Here is a 19,510-nt window from a genome sequence, read left to right as displayed (position 1 = left end):
AGATCAGCTCCAGTTTGCATATACACAGCAGTGACTGTAGTACCGACCTCCAATAGCCTATCGCCAAATAAAAAGTCAATATACTGTAATTATATACAACCCCCACTCTTCTCATGCATAAGACCAATACAAATAACCATAATTTTACACAATGCATAATTATCCATTATTCATTGCAGTATTGTATAAAGGTGTATGGATATATGATGGCCTTTTTATTGTAATAAAAGATTATACATATGTTTTGGCATGTCACTATGATGAATTTGTATTTAGCAGTTCCCTATTTAATCACATGCTGCCTATCTTACTTTAAGTACGTTTAGTTTACCAAGTAACATAATAGCATTGGTCTTAAGGCCCTTTTACACACAACCATTATCGCTCAAAATCTGCTCAAAAGCCATCTTTTGAGCGATAATTGTTGTGTGTAAATGTATACCCATCGCGCACTTACCGTGTACTTGTCATCCATCGCTGAGTTCAGCTCAGCTTAAAATTTGTGCTCCCTGATAAGATAGACCGCACGCTGAGTTTCCGCGAGCAGCGCTGATGACATTCTTTTTAGCTGCTGTCCCGCTGGAGAACAATAGTGATTTATTTAGAGAACAGATCCCCAGCTGTTCTCTAAATACATGCAAATGAAGCTAGTTAGCTACTAATGGTCTGATTAGCCCATCCGTACCTAATGCAAAATGATCACTCAAAACTGTCAGTTTCTGACGAATTTTGAGTGATCATCTTTGCGTGTAAATGGACCAAAAGACAATAATAACAAATTGGACAGCAGAAAGCTTTCCTGAAATTACAATGGACAATCCATTTATCCATCGGTAGCATCTTCGTAAGTGACCATCTCAAAAGTCTGTTGTTCCATACATCGCAGACTCGCACTCTTACTGTCTCCGTAAGTAACTTCCATTTCTGATTGAGAGCTCTAATGCGTAGGCTCCTCCAAGTTACTGTCTTCAGTTACGCTCCTACATTAATGCCATGACATATTTATTTTATTTACCATTTACATTTCTGTGGGAAATTCAGCTATTACATGAATTAAAGTTAATTTAGCCCATTAGTAGCTAATGCAAAATGATTACTCCAAACTGTCAGTTTCTGACGAATTTTGAGCAATCATCTGGGTGTGGAAATTGGGGTTTATACATGAGGAGAGTGGGGGGGGGGGGGTTGCATATAATTATATGGGATATTTATGGGGTAATAGTGTGATAGACATGATGATATAATTCGGAAGCGGCAAAATACCCCAAAGCCTGCTGGAGAAATCATAATCCAGATCAATAGATTACTAATGACCTGAAACCAGTCTGCACTGTGTCCTGGGAAGGCATCTATGGGCGTTGTGCACATGCCAATAATTCACATGTAGTGTCTTCTCGTATGCGCACTTCAATCTGACTGCTGGAAATGGGGCAGAAGAGTGGTCAGCGTATTTATTCACATACACCAAATAAACAGTGGCACATTATTTAGTGATTAGCAACAGGGGGCCTAATTATATACTAAGGAGCCAGGCATTATCATCTTAAACCCCTGGGCAGCAAAGAATTTAAACAGCTGGAACATTTGTATTGTCTTTATAGTGGAGTCCACAACGTATACATTTGTGTATATGACTGTATGTTTGCATAGTTGATAGTTATTAATAATGATGCAAGTACAACACTTATAGCCCACACTATGCTCCGTTGAGTGAACATACCAGACACCTCTGTCCGTTGCACCACCTTATGGTTGCTACACATATATGTCAGTGCTGTCAATGTATTTGGCGCCACCAATGCAAGTTCCTTAGCCACAGCCCTTCGACACACTTTTATGAGATCTAAGTAGGGGCGAAAACACACTGCCATGGGCGCAGCTACACTCGGCGGTACGGAGCGTAGCTGCGCCTAAACGACGGAGATTTTTTTCTCTCTCGCTGGCAATTCAAACTCCGTGCCCGAGCGCAGAAGTTTGAAAAAAGGCGGGAAGATAGCGGCACATGATGTGTTCACTGCGTGCAAGATGATCGGGCAGGTCCTATATTTTCTCGGCCGTACAGAAAACGGCCAAGAAATCCCTGCAGTGAAAACAAAACCACTGAACTCCTAGTTTGATCAGTGGTTTAGTTTTGTCCCATAATACAGCTGTTATTATCACACGCTTGTGTGTTTTCGCCAAAAATGCTGTTTTAAATGGACAGAATTAACCAAATTAGGCTGTGTTCACATCTCCATCACTGCCATGACAGACACCACAAAGCAACCTGGTGGAACCTATCGTAATTCAATGGGTCTATTGTGCGTATTTTTGGTGTTCTGCTCCCATGGATAAAACGGAAAACCAGAAATGATAATGGAGATGCCTGGGGCTGAACAGTTTCGTAATTAATTTCATTTAGGTTTCAGAGGACATGGGTTTAGTAGAATACCATAAAGATAGAAATACCTACCTGGTAATGCCTTTGCCCACTTCACCACATGTACTAGTTGCCTCTCCCCCAGTTCATTGAGACTGCTAAGGAGCACAGCAAAGCTGTCAGGCTGGTTGTTGTCATGTCCGGAACAAACCACAACGGGCTCTATGGCCTCCAGCACATTGAGGAAAATGGGTTGGCAGCTATAGCCTTCCAGCTGGGTGAGGGACATGTTGGGTGTCACTTCTCTGGCTTCTCCCTGTCCAGGGGATCCCTCCAGTTCTTCCTGAGCTTTAAGGTTCCCTAATTTCTTCAGCTTTCGTGCTACAAATGACAAAAAAGGGGGAAAAAAATCCAAAATATTAGTGTAATTATAACAAAACATGTAAACAATATATTCTCAATATATTTTTGTAGAAAAAATGAAACATTTGAAAGGAAAACAAAGATTGCAATTAGAGATGAGCGAGCATACTCGCTAAGGACAATTGTTCGAGCGAGTATTGTCCTTAGCCAGTACCTGCCCGCTCGGAAGAAAAGGTTCGGGTGCCGGCACGGGTGACAGGTGAGTTGCGGGAGTGAGCAGGAGGGAGAGAGAGAGATCTCCCCTCCGCTCCCCCCTGCCGCTCCCCGCCCCCCGCCGGCAGCCGAACCTTTTCTTCCGAGCGGGCAGGTACTCGCTAAGGACAATGCTCGCTCAAGTAATTGCCCTTAGCGAGTATGCTCGCTCGTCTCTAATTGAAATGTTTTGCTGTTATTTGTAGATGTAAAAATGTTGCATTCTTTTTCTGCTACACTTGAAAACCTACATATCTAATGCTCATTATATGCACAGCTTACACTATAACTTATCTACATGTTTACTTCCAGAAATGTACGTTGCAAAACCAGTCTACAAGATGAACTGATACGCAGCATGCAGCTGTGGAATGCAATATTCGATACACTTACAATTACTCAAAGGGCGGCTATCTCCATAATACTTACAGAAGGTTAAAGACCAGCAAAGGTTAAGTGCATAAGAGAGTTTACATGGTGGTGCAGTGACTGAGCAAAACAAATACATGACATAACACATCATGGGGTACTTATAGGGCAGTAAGAACATTCCCTCTGGTCCTAATTAGAGATGAGCGAACGTACTCGTTTCGAGTAATTACTCGATTGAGCACCGCGATTTTCGAGTACTTCCGTACTCAGGTGAAAAGATTCGGGGGGCGCCGGGGGTGTGTGGCGGAGTCGGGGTAGCAGCGGGGAACAGGGGGGAGCCCTCTCTCCCTCTCCCCCCCACTCCCCGCTGCAACCCCCCACTCACCCACGGCGCCCCCCGAATCTTTTCGCCCGAGTACGGAAGTACTCGAAAATCGCGGTACTCGGGCGAAAAAGGGGCGTGGCCGAGTAGGCTCGCTCATCTCTAGTCCTAATCACTTGTCTTCCTTTGTGATGCCTTTTAACTGTTCTAGCGCTACATGGGATTACCTGCTGGGCGCAGATATCTGACAGGTCGCCCCAGTGATGATCGTTCCTGTGCTGTCATCCCTTAGTGGATGGAGGCTGAGTGGGCCGGGGATTGCTCCAGCCCATCTGCATCCAATCACAGGGAACAGGCAGTCATTCATAGATGAACTGCCTGTTTACATGGGCCAATTGTCTTCTTCGGTTTTTATGCATGTAGAACCTGAATGACGACCAATGAGTAAAAAAATCCTGTTTGTCACTCAGTCGGTGCATGCATTTAGACTGACCGAAAATCATTCGGATTCTCCTTGGATTGCGGGAATGATTTATCTGCCCATGTAAAAGGGTCCTAAGCCACTTTAGAACTTTAAGACAAAGCCAGATCTATATGTATAGATTTATTATACTGTATACTTATATCCAGGTGTTTCTAAAGCTGTTTTTCCATAATACTTTATTTTCTTTGGAGCATAAATTATGCTTTGTGTCAGAAAAATACGTCTTACAAATGATGCATTTGTGGAAAAAAAAACTTGAACATTTTCATTTTCACTGCTGCATTGCACTCATTGCTGTAAAATACTGTGGGATTGAACTAAAGACCATGCTCCTAGATAAATTCATTGAGAGTACAGTTTTCAAAATGGAGTAATTCCTGTAAATAATCCATCGTTTTGGTAAGGTGGCTTGTTGGAAATATTTCACCAAAAAGTAATCCCACAGGAAATGATCAAAGAAACATGAGGCAAACCTGCTGTATTCAAAAAGAATGGAATTCCATACGAGAAAATCAGAACTTGCCCAGGGAGGAGGATGCCTATCAAAGTACAACCAGCGCCATAAAAGCTGCTATGTGAGAAGCCTCCCATGTGGATCGCGGCTCTGTTACCGCTTCATCAGGGAGATAATCAAAACTTGGAATCCAATCCTCAAGCAGCCCCAATGGTGAATGAAACAGACAATCACACATATGAGGTGCTGGCCTGCAACGCTTGGATTAGAGTTGGATGATCTGCAACATTTCAATGTGAGAAATTAGCAAGAATAGATGAAATCGGGTGAGGTGCAAATACTAAACCTAAATTTATCAAGGTTTCTCAGCAGAGTATTGTCCAGAGCAACAAACTTCCTCCGCTAGCTTGTCTGCTTCAAATAATGCACTTCAGTGCCATCTCTTGCTCAGGTCATTTACACTAGTCACCTGGCTGTCCACATGATATTAAATAAACATAATTCTTCAAATACCTTTACGGTCGGCTTCACACAACTGGATTCCAATTGCAGAATACGTGGTCGACGTCCGCATGGGCATTCGCTGTACAGATTTTTTTCTAACTCCTGCTTTTCCCACGTCATCGCCTAGCGGCGATGCAGAATCCACCACCTTTCCGCAATGAGCCTTGGGCACTCATGACCCTATTACTGCTCACCAGCTGTCCTTCACTGCACCACCATGCTAGGTACTAACCGGCAAACCAAGACCACCCCACAATACCTGTCGTTCGGGAGAGGTCTGACCCAGCTGTCTCACCATCACAATTAGGGCCTTGTTAAAGCTGCTCACACGCTTATGCTTGGCCATTTTTATTGGTTCCAACACATCAATTTCAAGAACAGACAGTTCACTTGTTGACTTACATGTCCCACCCCTTAACAGGTCATGAGATAATCAATGGTATTCACTTCAACTTTCAGTGGATTTTATGCTATGGTTGATCAGTGTTGAAGAATACCATCAATGATTACAAGGATTATACTTAGGTAGCTATTAATTATTACATAAGAACATATTCCCATAATGCAATGCATCTATCTCTAGGAACAGTGTCAGTACAGTCAGTATACTCAGGCCACACCATCCAAAACAGAAGGTCTGGTACTATTAAAGTAACATAAATATGAAAGTTTTCTCAGAAACGTAACTTCACCCCTAAGTGTCCTGATGAAGTGCAAGACATTTTGTGTGAGTTACTATTCAGTCCCTGTACATGAAGCTGTTGCTGAGTATAGCCGATATAGATGTACCAAGTATTGTTACGCATCTAACTGAAGCCCGTTCTTCACATTTCCAGGCTCATGTCTTCTTTCACTGAAGAGACAAAGAATTGTCAGGGTTGTCATTGTGTGTCGGGGGTATCTCAGTATCACTGGCGCCTGGTGTAATAAGAATACATAGGAAGCTCCTCTTTGCCCTACAAACTATTTCTTACATAATGAAGTTCTATCTCTTAGTAAAGGATAATGACAAGTCTTGGTTTCTCTGTTTACTCCAGCATTGTGCTCCATAGTCCTATGAATTCCGCTAAAATCATTCCACGATCCTGCAGGCAGCATCAGCCCACCGTAAGGAAAGAAAAGTCCAAGACAAAATATAAATGATACCATAAGATTTCCATTGCCAGTGTAGAGAATCTGGCACAGCAGCCAGCCTTCTGTTTGTGGCAGTCGCTTCCAACCGCAGTACTAAGTGATACAGATATCTCCGTATGCCCACTCTCTACTGGTAGCACAACGCCAATCCAACTTGAGCCGAACAGGTTGGTTTCCAGATCTGCCATGCTTTACTGCTACAGATGTGCCATACTATAACCTGTATGCAGTGCTGCAGAACATATGAATAATGGGGCATGAATAAAAATATTGCGCAATTGCACGGGCATTGTGTGTGCATTTGCGCACTTCCCATAGACTCCTATGGGGACTTTTGATGGGCAAATGTGTACAAAAATTAACAATGCTGGGGTTTTTTTTTGCATGCTAGATGCACATGCCAAAAAGAACAAGGATGAATCCACTGAAAGGAATGAGTTCTATTCTCTGCATATTGGGTGCACAAGTTTTGCAAATTAATAGGTTTTCATTATAATCATGTTTTGTTTTAATGTTTGGTGGTTTTTTCCATGTGTGATGTGACTAACAAATCCTAAAATACCCCAGTTGCCGCACGGGCTACTGGAGCAGACACAATAGGCTGGCACTTCCTATCTTCTGCAGCAGACTTCTCAACTTTGCTGTATAGACTGGGACAGAAATACTGGTGGATTAAATGACAGCTGCATTGTACAGCTGGGGGATGTAGTCCATCACTTTCTGTAGACTGTTCTGTCATGTCACCCAGGATAAAGTCCATGGCAGAACAGTACAGCACGCTGCGCTATTTTGGCCAGTAAAATGGCAGGTGAAATGATGGTAGCCAGATGGACACATTATAGTCAGTGGGATCCACAGGATGCTATTTGTGTATTTGTGTCCATCATGTGACATATCCGCCCCTGATTGGTGTTCTGTTTTCCTCTTCCTATGACTGAACAGGAAAACCGAATGCCACAATGCAGATGTGAATGAAGCCAAAATTGATTGACGCCTATGCCCACAAATTCCCATTCATTTTATCAGTCACAGGCACATGCCCCGCTGTACTGTCTATACATACAATACAGGAAGAAAGCGCCTGCAATATGGCGGAACTCTTGAAATAGCTACATTTAAGACAAAACCTACTATCACCTCATTTCTCTTCTACAGACTTAAATCTGAAGAATGAAACAAAAATTTAATTCATAAGACCCTCTCTTTAGTTCTCAGCATAATAGTACAGCAAACAAATAGCTCTCCTCAAGAGGAATGCACACTGCTCAGATGGGAATGGTCCAAGTATTACCCAATGTAGTATATGCAAACGGAAACAGGGAAGCAGCATGCCCTTAGTGGTTTGAGGAAGATCTGAATCGTTTAATTCACAGAGCACCATTCTGTGGATAGGAAAGACTTGCGATCCTCCTACAACCACTATGCGGATGCGGCCTCCTTTTTTTCAGTGTAAAGCTGCCCTTTGGAATTTTTTTATAGTGGGAAACCCCTTTAAATTTAAAGGAAAACATTTTTTTTTAAAAGTGCCTCCGTTTTGTCCCTTTAGGCTGTTTTCCTACACAGCCAAAGCAACTTGCCCCCAAAACCCTGCCCAGTCATGGCAGCGAATACAATATTCATAGGGTGTTATTCTAAGGTGCTGCCAGTCTAAATACATCTCCACTTATATAGGACATGACCAATGAGTCAATGGCGCAGTGCTTTGAAGGAAGGATTATGCAGACCAGGGAATTAAACTCTTTATTAGACAACCAGAATATTAACGTGTTTAGAGGGAAACCTTTGATTCCACATCTGCACACTAGGGGTCGCCGTGGATGATGCCTGCCCAAGAAGCGGTGCTGGTGACAGGAAGTGGATGTCTGCAGGCAGTCTAACAGACAATCATACAGTCATTGAAGTGTGTTGACTTGATGAAGAATGCCTTTTAGAGATGGAGGCAGCAATCGGCCTCAGTTCATATCAGCAAAAAGTGTTCAACCTTGTAATTCTGAAGAAGGGGCAGCCCCCCTGAAATGCGTTAATATGTTGGTAGTCAAATACAGAAAAAACTGCTTTAAATCCCTAGTGCAGTGTTCCCCAACTCCAGTCCAACAGGTCATGTTTTCTGGATTTCCTCAGTATACCACAGGTGATGTAATTATTGTCGGTGCCTCAGACATTGCCACAGGTGTTCTTACCATAGGATATCCTGAAAACATGACCTGTTGGTGGTCCCTGAGGACCGGAGTTGGGGACCCCTGCCCCAGTGTGCATACTAGTTCCTTCAATGGGCTGCCCTATTGACCCATTGTGATGAATTTTTAAATGTAGCGCTTGCTGATTAAATTTAGTCTCATTGCTGTTAATTCATTCAAGCCACAAAAACTGCCCATGTGGAATCAACATATATATATATAATGCATGTTAAGTAGCATTATGAAAGTATGAATTTATGGTAGTTGCCATTTTCTGTAGTCACAAGCACCTATGAAAATTCCATTGTGGGTTACAGAACTTAGAAGTAAATCTCCTATTCATCTCATTAGCACTATATGACATATTCAACAAAATTATCAAAGTCCATCTTGGATCCAGACCAGACGATATAGATATCTTCAACATATATCAAGATAAGGGCTTATGGGGGATACACAGGGAGTGGGACAGAATGCCTCGGCGTTCCATCACACAGGCTCGTTGTTCTTGCTTGAACAAAATCATTTTTAGTAACAGAGAAACTTTAAGGCCTCATGTCCACGGGCATAATAAGAATTAAAATCCGCAGCGGGTCACCCGCATGCGGATCCGCACCCCATAGGGATGCATTGACCACCCGCGGGTAGATAAATACCCGCGGATGGGCAATAAAAGGGAATTAAAAAAAAATGGAGCATGAAAAAATCCGGACATGCTCCATTTTTGTGCGGGTCTCCCGCGGGGACGGCTCCCGCAGGCTTCTATTGAAGCCTATGGAAGCCGTCCGGATCCGCGGGAGACCAAAATCAGAATATACTCACCCGCTCCGGATCTTCCCTTCTTCGCGGCTTCATCTTCTCTCTGTCGCGGCCGGATCTTTTTTCTTCAGGCCGGCGCATGCACGCGGCATGCAACCGACGTGCCGTGCACAACCGCCGGGCCGAAGAAAGAAGATCCAACCGCGACGGAGAGAAGATGAAGCTGCAACAAAGGGAAGATCCGGAGCATGCGAGAGGTGAGTTAATTCTTATTTTCAGCGCTCATGTCCGCGGGGCAGGAGGGACCCGCTACGGATTCTCCATGGAGAATCCGTAGTGGGCCTGATTTTCCCCGTGGACATGAGGCCTCAATCTTCTGGAAACCATTGGGAAGAAGGAGACAAGGACTGAAAGGAGTAAGTGGGGTCACAAATGGTCAGCCCAGAGGACCGATCTGTCCGCTGCAGAGCTGGGGACAACAACACAGGCCCATAGGGCTTTTTAGTACACTCTCAGGAAATAGTCCAAACTAGTTTCTGGAAGGCAGGAGCAGCTTCCCCACATTCCTGCAGACACCACAGCTTCACTCTGAACTCAGCTTCCAGCCCAGGTCACATGTCTCTCTCTGACCAATAGCGGGTACAAATCTTAAACATAACATTGCAACACCAGATTTGACCACTTGGTGGCAGCAAACTCTCAATAATACTCCTCATTGATGTAATATTTCAATAATTCCAGCGAGGAACGAAAGAAACACCATCTCTGGTACATTGGGGTGCTCGGCGGGCATACCCCCTCTTCACTTATCTGTACGGTCTATATACATATGTTATTTCAAAATCTGCAGAAATCCCTTGATCGGTGAACACAACCCTTTTCTGAATGGTTATATACAGCTAAACACTTGCCCTCTTTGTACTAAAGCAGAGATGAATATGCTTTGTTGAGCAGGAGATTTGCTGAGTTTTTAGTAATCCCAAAAAGTAACCCTATTACTTGCTTGTACTTCAATATTATTGAGCACAGTTAGATCACAATATCCACCCTTATCACATGTATATTACTGCATGACTGATGTGCAATGTGACAGCAGGCAGTCAGTAATGATCTCTCAAATCTTGGTGTCTACATGTACGGAGTGACACTGGCAATGGCATCATGTGTATGAATAAGCATAATGAGCAGTGGTATATGGGGGCGTTATTAGTTTAAAGGGGGCATTATTACTGTGTGTGAGCATAAAGGTGGCACTACTATTGTGTGTTGCACTAAGAAGAGAACTATAACTGTTCTAGGCACTTTTGCTGTGTGCTGCAGTGTTAACATTGGGGACGCTAACTGTTTTCAGAGGTGCTGTCTGTGTGGCACTATTTCTGGGGGAGTAATGACAGTTATGGCATCCTTTCTGAACTACAGTGTTTTGGGGGTACCATGCCAAACAACAGGTAGAGTAATAAGAGTAGATGGCTGCAGGAGGATGCGAAGTTTGTGTATTTTAGGAAAAAATAAGAGGGTTTCTGGAAAAGTGACAAGCCAAAGATGTGTCAGTTGCAAACTCTGTACACACGAGTTATGGCAGGAAAGAGTCTTCATGGCAGTCTGTACCTGATGGAAAAGAGGAGACAAGTGAATGACTCCAATCTGAGACGACATCATGTGTGAGACACTGGATATAAATGAGAAACACGCTCATGAGAATGAAGCCATTGAAAGCAATAGGTTTGCTTTGTTACATTTTGTGGGCATAAATGTGCATACACCCGTGTCAATCTGCTCGTGGTCCCACCTCCTCCGGTCTAGAGGTCTACAGCTCCAATCAACCCATACTAATTACATTCCATGATGGGTTATCACAGTGTCACATCTGTCTCCTGGGATCTGTGGGACTACAGACGATCTGCAGATTTCCTGCTCAGGTGTGGGGGATTGTGCTGGCTAGGCGTGGATGTGTCTCCAATCAGCCAAACACTCTAGGTCAGTACACATAAAGCTGTCTTTGCTGATGCGGGTGTGAACAGATTTCTCAGTTTTCATTCTCTCTCTGTTTGTGGTGTGAGCAGGTTCTTTGTGTGGTGGCTGCAAGAAAGGTTTGTGTTTGTTTGGTTATGTTACTGGACTCCTGGTTAGTGTAGGGACTAGCGGTATAGCTAGGAGCTGTGACATGGCCCGCTAGCTTCCATATTTTGATCAAAGTGTCAACTAATACCTGGCATTTATGGTATTAATATCTGTTACTATTGTTGGCTGTACGGTGTGAATATGACTCTGTGTGTCTTCTTACTCTGTCCAGTTGTCCCTGTCAGTGGTGGCATGTGTATGTGTCCTATGCTTGGGTTCCTAGGAACAGCTGGGGTCCAGATCCAAAGACCGCTGGGCCGCCCTTTATTGGGGCGATGTCCACGCTTAGGTAGGTCAGTGTCACTTACCCTAGTAGAAGATAGGGAGAGGTGTTAATCTGTGGTATTTCACCTGGTGTTTTCTATCAATCTGGGTCACATTCATGTGGACCCGGTACTCACTTGCCCACACGGACATAACAGCAGGGGTGGTGGCCATTTTTTTCAACTCTAGCAAAACCCCTTTAAACCTTTCCAGTCCAATTTGTATACTGGTTTTCCTAGGGGGCTTACTCTTTTTCTGTCGTTATACAACAGCGCTATATGCTGGCTAAAGCCAGTACTGCATGAGGTGACACGTTGGATAGGCTCCGACAGCAGAGAGGCTGGCAATATACAGTAAGAGAACCCCGACGGATGTCTTCCAACATCGGAGATGTACAGCCTTAAATCATAATGTCTTCAGAGGTCAGACAGTGGATTGGAAAGGGTTAAAGCATAAAGCAACAGTGAACAATGGAAGTCTAGCACATATGGATGAACTCCTCGTCTACCATGTGTTAATCTAAACTACCCTTCTCTCCTTCTCCTCTGTGAGTCAATGTGATGCCTCTAATGGTCTCAATGGCATATTTAAGAGTTTTCGTGGAAAATTATAATCCAGAGCATTATGAATCCCTAACTGAATTATAGGCTTTTATCAGAAGGATTCTTAGACTTGACATGTCTGAAGCCTTAATTGTATTAAGAGGACAGGAGCAGCTCTATACTCTCTTTAGGCTGGTTTCACACAGCATTTTACTGAAAATCGTCTTGTTTTTACTGGTATTTTTTTTGCTATTTTTAAAACTGACTTTACTCTGCATTTTTCTTTAGCAGCTAAATGTGACTTTGAGGTTTATAGTGCAATATAAAACACTGCATTACAATGCATTTAATTAGTGGTGTTTTTTTTTGGCTCAGTGGTGTCCTTTCCAAAATGCAGCAGGTTTTGGGTAAGGCATTTTTTCCAGTTTTTTTTCCCCAATGCAAAGATTTTTCTATAGCGCTTGAAAAATGCCAGGAAGAACACATGTATAAAATGACAGTAACTAAAAATCACATTAAAAAAACTAAAACAAACTTGTTACATATAAAACAAACTGGTGTTTTAAAAGGCATTTTTTTCATGCCAGAAAATAAGACTATGAAGGAGCCCTTATGTTCTCTTACGAGAAGCATGTAATACAGTGGAATGCAATATATCTAGAACTTACTGATGGAAGCAAGCATATGGGGATTCCAGGCGACACAACTATTAGCTACTAATGTGATGAAATCTGGAAGACATTTTTAAGTGGGTGTTGCACAGACTACTCAGTGCTAAATCTATTTTTCGAGAGATCTTAATTACACTATATGGAGAATGTCAGCTGCTCTTAGCTGAATAGTTCGGTTCAAGCAGTAATCCAAAACTTTATGTTTACGGGAAGGAAAAACCAATTTCAAAAGATTAACGATGACATATGTATAAATTCTGCTCGCCAACAATGGCTATGGGGAGGTTCACATATAAACATTGAAATATTGCAGTTCTGTTTCCCAGGTTAGCGAAGCTTGCCTTTACAGCTTGCTGGGCTCATAGAGAGCGACAAATAAATGAAGTAAGAAGTATTGGGTAAACTTTAGCTTGTTTCAACATGAGCCTGCGCTTGCTCTTAGATTGAGAAATACCTCATGAGGGCAGCGGGACGTGAATGAGAAGTGCAGCGCTACCTTGCCAAAGTGTGAGGTTTCTGGCATATTGCTGCTACCAGTGAAAGGAGTTCAATGTAGCCGCCTGATGTTTCATTCCTCTTGACATTCCAGAGAGTTACTAACGCACAATCGCACACCTATATGTAATGAGTAATGACACATTACGCATACAGTACATACGTAAATGCTAAAGGCTAGTTATACTTTTGCAATTATTTCTGTACTGCATTTTAAATTAAAACTATGTTGTAACTTTCCACGCAGCCTGGATAAACATATGCTATTGTTTTTTTTTGTATACAGCATTTATGCAAACTTATGTATTTGCATGGTTACAGAGTACAAACAAACCCTATGCCCCCTCTTCTTCATCATTTACAGAGAGTAAAAGATGGGGGCAATGGATATCATCAAACTGAAGGGAAGAGCATTACAGATTTGCATGTGGCTTCAAATCCAGTGCAAATTTCCAACACTGTCCCAATGTTCACAGCGGTATGAAAGAGAAGACTGAAGTAACAGTACTTTTAAAGGGATCGTCCAGTTTACAAACCCATTTGAATATATATGCTGTTATGGAATTCTGAGTTGAAGGGGTAGTCCCACAGCAAATAATCCCCTATGCGCAGGGTCCGACTGCTTGGACCCAGACCAATCCTGAGAATGCCCCGGTATGGCAGCTGAGAACCTGCATATGCACCTCTGCTCTATACATTTCGAGGGGATAATGGAGATAACCAAGCACTTGAGCTCAGCTATCTACTGTGGTCACATTGAAGTGAATGGAGCGGAGGTGTGCATGCACGTTTCCTGCTACCCACACTTTGGGACGGTCCAGGGTTGCATTCTCAGATCAGTGTGGATCCCAGTAGTCAGACCCCTATTGCTCAGATAGTTATCCCAGAATCCTGTGGTGTACATACCCCGTTAACAGAAGGAAGTCCCCTGTTCAGGATCCTCATCTCTAGGTCAGAGTAGAGAGCAGTGACAAAGAGAGTTTCTCCTGTCATGGCATTGCAGGAAAAGGGAACATTTACTTTCAGGTTTCTCCACAGATTCCATCTGATGGCTGGGAAAGCCAGCAGAGGGGACAATTCGTAATCAGATTATCGTTATGGGACCTTTCTAACAAGTAGGGATTGTCCAAATATGAAGAAAATCCCTTAAAGGCACAATCCTCTTTAAAAAGTTGATTGCAAAACAGAAGAAACATTCTGCCATTAACTGGTGTAAGCTTGAAGGGGTTATCCAGGCACTGGAAGCCCCTTTTCAATAGGACCCCCTGTGTGAAAATACTTACCCTTCCCCCGGAATCAAGTGCTGCAGCTCACTAAAGTCCCGGAGAGTCCTGTGACAGAGGATGTCACAGGAAATCAGATGCCCACTGCAGCCAATGAGAGGTGGCAGCGTCACCACCCGTTATTCTGGCATCGGTGCTCAAATGTTGAGCGCCATGTTGCCAGGAGTTCAAGAAAGTGACACAGCGGCCTCTCATTGGCTGCAGCGGTCATGTGATTTCCTGTGACATCTTCTGCCACAGCAAACGCTAGAACTGCAGCGAGCTGCAGCATTGGTTCCTGACGTCTGCGCAGGGGTAAGTATCCCTCAGTTTATTATTTTATCCAGGGAGTCCTATTGAAAAGGGGCTGTACAGTAACCGGACAACCTCTTTAACAAGACGAGCATATTGTACACTGTTTGCAATATTGTTTGAGTGTTTCAAAACATTACTTGAGAGAAGATCTCGTAAAGAAAATAGTGGTCAAGATTAGTGTTGTTTGTCTTGATCGGCCGGGCGATAAAATCATCAATTTTTGCAAAATTGAATCAGGCTAGTCTGAACGTTTTAAAGGGGCACAGTGTAACTAGCAGGCAATTTACAGTTGATCACAGGACAGAGAAGCTGCATCACATCTATATGCCTATATAACACATGGTCTGTTATTAGGGACAGATATTCTACAGAGGGTACATTGCTGCTGGGTTAAAATGGAGGGAGCTGAGAAAGTTGCTGCATCACATTTATATTCTTATATGAAACATACTCTATACATTGGGAAAGAGTATATATATCTGCTGTTGTCAATATATATAGCAACAAAGCAAAGAGACAAAATACTGTTGGGCATGGGGAATATTGCAGTTCTCGGTTTATGGCCTCAGACATCGTTCCAAGTCACCAGTCTGGTCACTACAAAGTATTTGCAGGCCATATGGAGCTAGCAGTGGTTTTCTGTAAACTACAAGGAAATGGCAGGGGAAATACATGTCACCATTACACACTAAATGGGAAAACACTGGGTAACACTGGTATGAAAAAAGACTTGGGTGTTTTAGTTAACTGCAAGCTTACCTGGAGCAACCAGTGTCAGGCAGCTGCTACCAGGCAAATAGAATCACGGGGTGCATTAAAAGAGGCCTAGGGACAAAACACATGACAAGAACTTTGTTCTTCCTCTTTACAAGTGACTGGTCAGACCACACATGGAATATTGTGGACAGTTTTGGGCATCGGTACTCAAGGACATATCAGACCTTGAGCAGGTACAAAAGGCGGGCAATTTAAGTAATAAATGGAATGAATGAACTACAATACCCAGAGAGGTAAACAAAATTGGGATAATTTATTTTAGAAAAAAGACGGTTGAGGGGCGACCTGATAACTATGTATAAATATATCAGGGGACAATACAGAGATCTCTCCCTACATCTGTTTATACCCAGGACTGTGACTGTGACAAGGGGGCATCCTCTACAGCTAGCGGAAAGAAGTTTGAAGGTTTCTACACCGATGCAGAAAGGGGTTCTTTACTGTAAGAGCAGTGAGACTATGGAACTCTCTGCCTGAGGATGTGGTGATGGCAAAATTGATAAAAGAGCTCAAGAAGGGCCTGGACGTCTTTCTTGAGTGATACACAATATTTTATGTTATCATTATTAACTTCAAAAGGGTTGGTGAATCGGGGATTATTCCAATTGCCAGATTGGAGTCAGGAAGGATTTTTTTCCCTTAAATGCAGAAAAGTGGCTTCTACCTCATTGGGGTTTTTTTTGCCTTCCTCTGGATCAACATTGAGGGGTAATAGGCTGAACTGGATGGACATATGTCTTTTTTCAGCCTTACATAATATGTTACTATGATACAAAGTTAGCTGATAAGTTGCATAAAACTACACTAAGAAAAGCTAAATAAATACCATAAATAAAAAGGAAACCAAAGCAATGAGTAGGGGATGTGTCGGTGGTGGAGGACGGGCCAAGTTGGCACTTCAAACGGCTCCCACTGAAACAACAGCTTCACGTTCTGCAGGAGGCAAGGCAAGCACACTGTCATTCCGTAGAAGTGGTTCTGCCCATGTATTACATCAGCAGCACGCAGAACAGACTGAATGTCACAGCATGCCTCGAGTACCACCACCTCTTCTTCCTCCCAGTCTCAAGCCCACAGCAGTCAGTCTGCACCAGTTGACCATGAGCATCCTACCCCTACTTCATTCCATGACAAATCCCTGCACCTTCTCTTATGTAAAAAATAAATTAAAAAAATGATACCTTCCTTCAGCTGCCGGGGCTCAGCCGCGTCTTCTCTGCACTGTCCCTAGCTCTGTAGTCCTGATCTATCAGCAGGGGGGGATTTAAAATCCCCGCCTGCTGAAAGAGCTGACTATGATGGGCAGAGCACCTGTAAAGTCCTTCCCTGAAAAACCATCAGCTGCCGGGGCTCAGCCGTGTCTTAGCCGCGCTGTCCCCGGCTCTGTAGCACCGCTGATTATTCAGCACGCGGGGATTTAAAATCCCCTCCTGCTGAAAGAGCTGATTGTGATTGGCTGAGCGCCTTAGCCAATCACAATCAGCTCTTTCAGCAGGCAGGGATTTTAAATCCCCGCCTGCTGATAGATCAGGACTACAGAGCCGGGGACAGCGCGGAGAAGAAGCAGCTGAGCCACGGCAGCTGAAGGAAGGTAAGTATCATTTCTAAAAAATTTTTTACACTGTTTTTCAGGGAAGGGCTAATATTTAAAGCCCTTCCCTGAAAAGCCATCAGCTGCCAGGACTCAGCCACGTCTTAGCTGAGCTGTCCCTGGCTCTGTAGCGCAGCTGAACTTTTTTATTTTTTACACTGTTTTTCATGGTTTTTCAGGGAAGGGTTTATATTTAAAGCCCTTCCCTGAAAAACCATTGGCTGCCGGGGCTCAGCCGCATCTTAGCCACGCTGTCCCCGGCTCTGTAGCGCCACTGATCTTTCAGCAGGTGGGGATTTAAAATTCCCGCCTGCTGAAAGAGCTGATTGTAATTGGCTGAGGCGCTCAGCCAATCACAATCAGCTCTTTCAGCAGGCAGGGATTTTAAATCCCCCCCCGCTGATAGATCAGGACTACAGAGCCGGGGACAGCGCGGAGAAGACGCGGCTGAGCCCCGGCAGCTAAATGGAGGTATCATTTTTTTTACACTGTTTTTCAGGGAAGGACTTATATTTAAAGCCCTTCCCTGAAATCCATTGATGGGTGTCGGCAGCAGGATCCTCTACCGCAGCTGTCATGTGTGACAGCTGCGGTAGGGAGTTGAAGAATTCCTCTTCTGCATCTGTCACAGATGTGGAAGATGTAGCAGCAGGGAATTCTTCTTACTGCTGCCAGCAACAGCTGCGGCTCCATTGAAAACAGGTGCAGAGGAGAGGGACAAAATTCTCTGGAACACCCGAACACAGCGTGGTGCTCGGCTTGAGTACTTTGAGTATACTAATGTTCAAACGAGCATGCTCGCTCATCTTTATTTATTTTCTTTCTTATGTATATATTTTTATTTTATTCTGTAATTTAGTTTTACTTATTTATGTAATTATTTTTTTACCATCTATGTCCTCCCTGACGTCATATAAGACCTCTGGGAGACATTCACATGTTTTTTTTTCATTTGTTTGACACTTTTCCACTGTAGCTGGGGCATCCATAGGAGCCCCATTAGTATGGAAAGCATCTCCAGTAGTGACAGTAGTCACTAGCAGAGCTGATCAGGGTCTGCTATTACCCTGCAGTTCTGCTGTGACAGGGGATCTCGGCAGTCACATGACTGCCGGCTCGCGTAGTGGAAGTTATACTTCCACTTTTAACTTTTAGTATATAGCACTCATTGAGTGCTGTGTACTAGGAAAAGGTGACTAACAGCTGACAACCTGTCCTGCTTCTGATTGATTGCAGAAGTAGGTGCTTTAATCCCCTGCCATATTTTTACTATCTGCTGGGATTAAAGCCGAGTACCAAGCGCTGTATATTTACGGCGCTTGGTCGTTAATGGGTAAACAGTCCCTACAACTCCTACCAACTACAGTTCTAGAATGTAAAGAATGAAAGTCTGTGCAGATTTTTTCCCATAATGCATCTAACATGCCTTAAAAGAGGAAGACTAATAGCAGTATTAAGTATAATATGGCTAGAAGCTGTATTCCTTTCAGCACAACCAGGTGAGACATGATTTTTATGGCCTACTCTGCTAAACAGATTTATAAACTCAATATATCCAGCTGCTTGTCTTCAAAACAACAAGTAAATTGCCAGCATTCATAGCAGCGCTTTAACAAAGTGCAGACAATCAGATATTGGTGGCTGTAGGCCAGCTAGTGATATGTATCTAGACAGAAATAATCTCCTTCAAGCTTTAATTAAAAAAATAAGGTCATAAAAGTAATGGCCACCGGTCAATAATGGCAGCTTTGTGATGAAACCGACTCAAGACTACTTCTTTGTAGCCACACGGAGGCGGGTGGGCTAAGATTAAATAATCTGAAAGCACCCATCCATGTAATGTCTCCTCTGAAGTTCATAAGTCTAAAGGGAACTGTCAGTGTTTTCTACCCTACTAAACTATCTACAGGAGCAGACCAGGGAATTACAACAATTTCCATATAGAACTTTGTTATGTTCCCCTTTGACAGCATATCTTTGTGAAACAGGTTTTAAAATTTCCTGTGCTATATACTAATTCCCAGTGGTTGGGTCCGGGCTGTCTCTTATTACCGGAGTTTTTTACTGTCCGTCTCAGCTGCTGAGTACCCACGTCATCCACAGGGCACCAGAGGTTTGTGGACCGGCACATGTGCAAATGATGTATCCCTTTTGTGGGCAGATGCATTGATCCCTTCTATGCATGCAGCGGACCACAACCTTCCAGTGCACATGGGAGAAATCAAAGCACTCTATGGATGGCATGGGTACTCAGCAGCCAATGTGACAGGCTTATTTAAAAAATCTCCATCT

The 19,510-nt window shown here is 43.4% G+C and overlaps 1 protein-coding gene across 2 annotated transcripts in view; it reads right to left on the bottom strand.

Annotated features, from left to right (window-relative positions):
- The window catches only part of AR (androgen receptor), a 257,798-nt gene that overhangs the window by 22,429 nt on the left and 215,859 nt on the right, over window positions 1–19,510 (bottom strand). For both annotated transcript variants that reach the window (XM_066580979.1, XM_066580978.1), the window contains one exon: window positions 2,453–2,740. In XM_066580979.1, coding sequence (XP_066437076.1) covers window positions 2,453–2,740 — 288 coding nt within the window. The remainder of the gene's footprint in view (window positions 1–2,452; window positions 2,741–19,510) is intronic.

Source organism: Eleutherodactylus coqui, chromosome 10, assembly GCF_035609145.1.
Source record: "Eleutherodactylus coqui strain aEleCoq1 chromosome 10, aEleCoq1.hap1, whole genome shotgun sequence".
Lineage (NCBI taxonomy): Eukaryota > Metazoa > Chordata > Amphibia > Anura > Eleutherodactylidae > Eleutherodactylus > Eleutherodactylus coqui.
Note: the sequence above shows the minus strand (reverse complement) of the source record. Positions and strands in the feature narration are given on the sequence as shown.